The sequence below is a fragment of the Petaurus breviceps genome, unplaced genomic scaffold (genome assembly GCF_028583685.1).
Source record: "Petaurus breviceps papuanus isolate PSGF00001 unplaced genomic scaffold, PetGlider_PUasm1.0 90281, whole genome shotgun sequence".
Lineage (NCBI taxonomy): Eukaryota > Metazoa > Chordata > Mammalia > Diprotodontia > Petauridae > Petaurus > Petaurus breviceps.
Window position 1 is genome coordinate 785,339 of NW_027187205.1, and position 1,051 is coordinate 786,389.

The window sequence follows — 1,051 nt, forward strand, 5'->3', positions numbered from 1 at the left end:
TGTGTGTGTGTGTGTGTGTGTGTGTGTGTGTGTGTGTGTGTGTGTGTCTCCCCTCTACTAGTGCATGTAATCAAGCGAACAGGAACCGACACACTTCAGCCCCCTCCCAGAGACTGCAGTAGTGGTCTCCCAGAGACAAATCCCCAGCTACCCGGGTGGGGGTCCCACATTCCTCTCCACCAAATGTACCCAACACCACCCGCAAGCCTTCTCTGCCTAACTCAGCCGGTCGGCCCTAGCGGGCACAGAGGCTTGAACTCACGATCTCCAGCACCATCAAGGCGCCCACTACAGAGCGGAGGAAGCCGAGGTCTGGTCGGAGAGCCCCGATTCCAGGCAGCGAGGAACCGGCGCCGCCCTGCACCGGGGTGCTGGTCTGGGTGCTGACTTTGGATGGGAAGTCAGCCATGGGTCCGGCTGCCCTCCAACCCCCAACCTTGGGGGTTGAAGACGGAGGGGACCGATGCTTCGCCTGAGCTTCGAGCTCCGCGTCCCTGCTCCAGGCAGCGTCTGTGGAGGTGGAGGTGGAGGTGGAGGTGGAAGCGGCTGCGCCCAGCGATTGCTCTCCCCGAAGGACTGGCCCGGCTCTGCACTAGTTCCTCCCGGGAGCACAGAGCACAGACTGCACCGCCCTACGCTCCTACTCGCGCATCTGGGAGGCGCCCGGGGAAGGAGGGATCCAGGGAGGGGAGGAGAGCAGGGGAGATACACAGGTACTTGTTGATGCTTAAAGTTCCTGGCACAGCCTCCTCTTTTAACTCTTTCCTAGTTCTCTGCGCTTGGAGATCCCTGGTGGGGAGTCCCTGGGCCAGGATTTCGCCGTGGAAACCCCGGGCAAGGGGAAAATCAGATTGGGAGATCTAAGGCAGAGGACAGGACCTGATCTAGGGGGTTCACTGGGAGAGATAGAGGAGGCAGGTGACTGACTGTAAATTCGTTGAGCACGCAAACATCTTGCGTGTAGTCCCCCTTGCTGCATCTTTATGAACCCCCTACACCTAGCAAAGTGCCTTCCACACAGTAGGAAGTTCAATCTCGAAGAGAGTGTAGT

At 59.4% G+C, this 1,051-nt stretch overlaps 1 protein-coding gene across 1 annotated transcript in view; it reads right to left on the reverse strand.

The window, feature by feature from the left end:
- Positions 1-654, reverse strand: part of PLLP (plasmolipin) — a 35,627-nt gene extending 34,973 nt beyond the window's left edge. The window contains exon 1 of the mRNA XM_069107791.1: positions 263-654. Within this exon, the coding sequence (XP_068963892.1) occupies positions 263-409 (147 nt within the window). The 5' untranslated portion in view covers positions 410-654. The remainder of the gene's footprint in view (positions 1-262) is intronic.
- Positions 655-1,051: the final 397 nt, after the last annotated feature.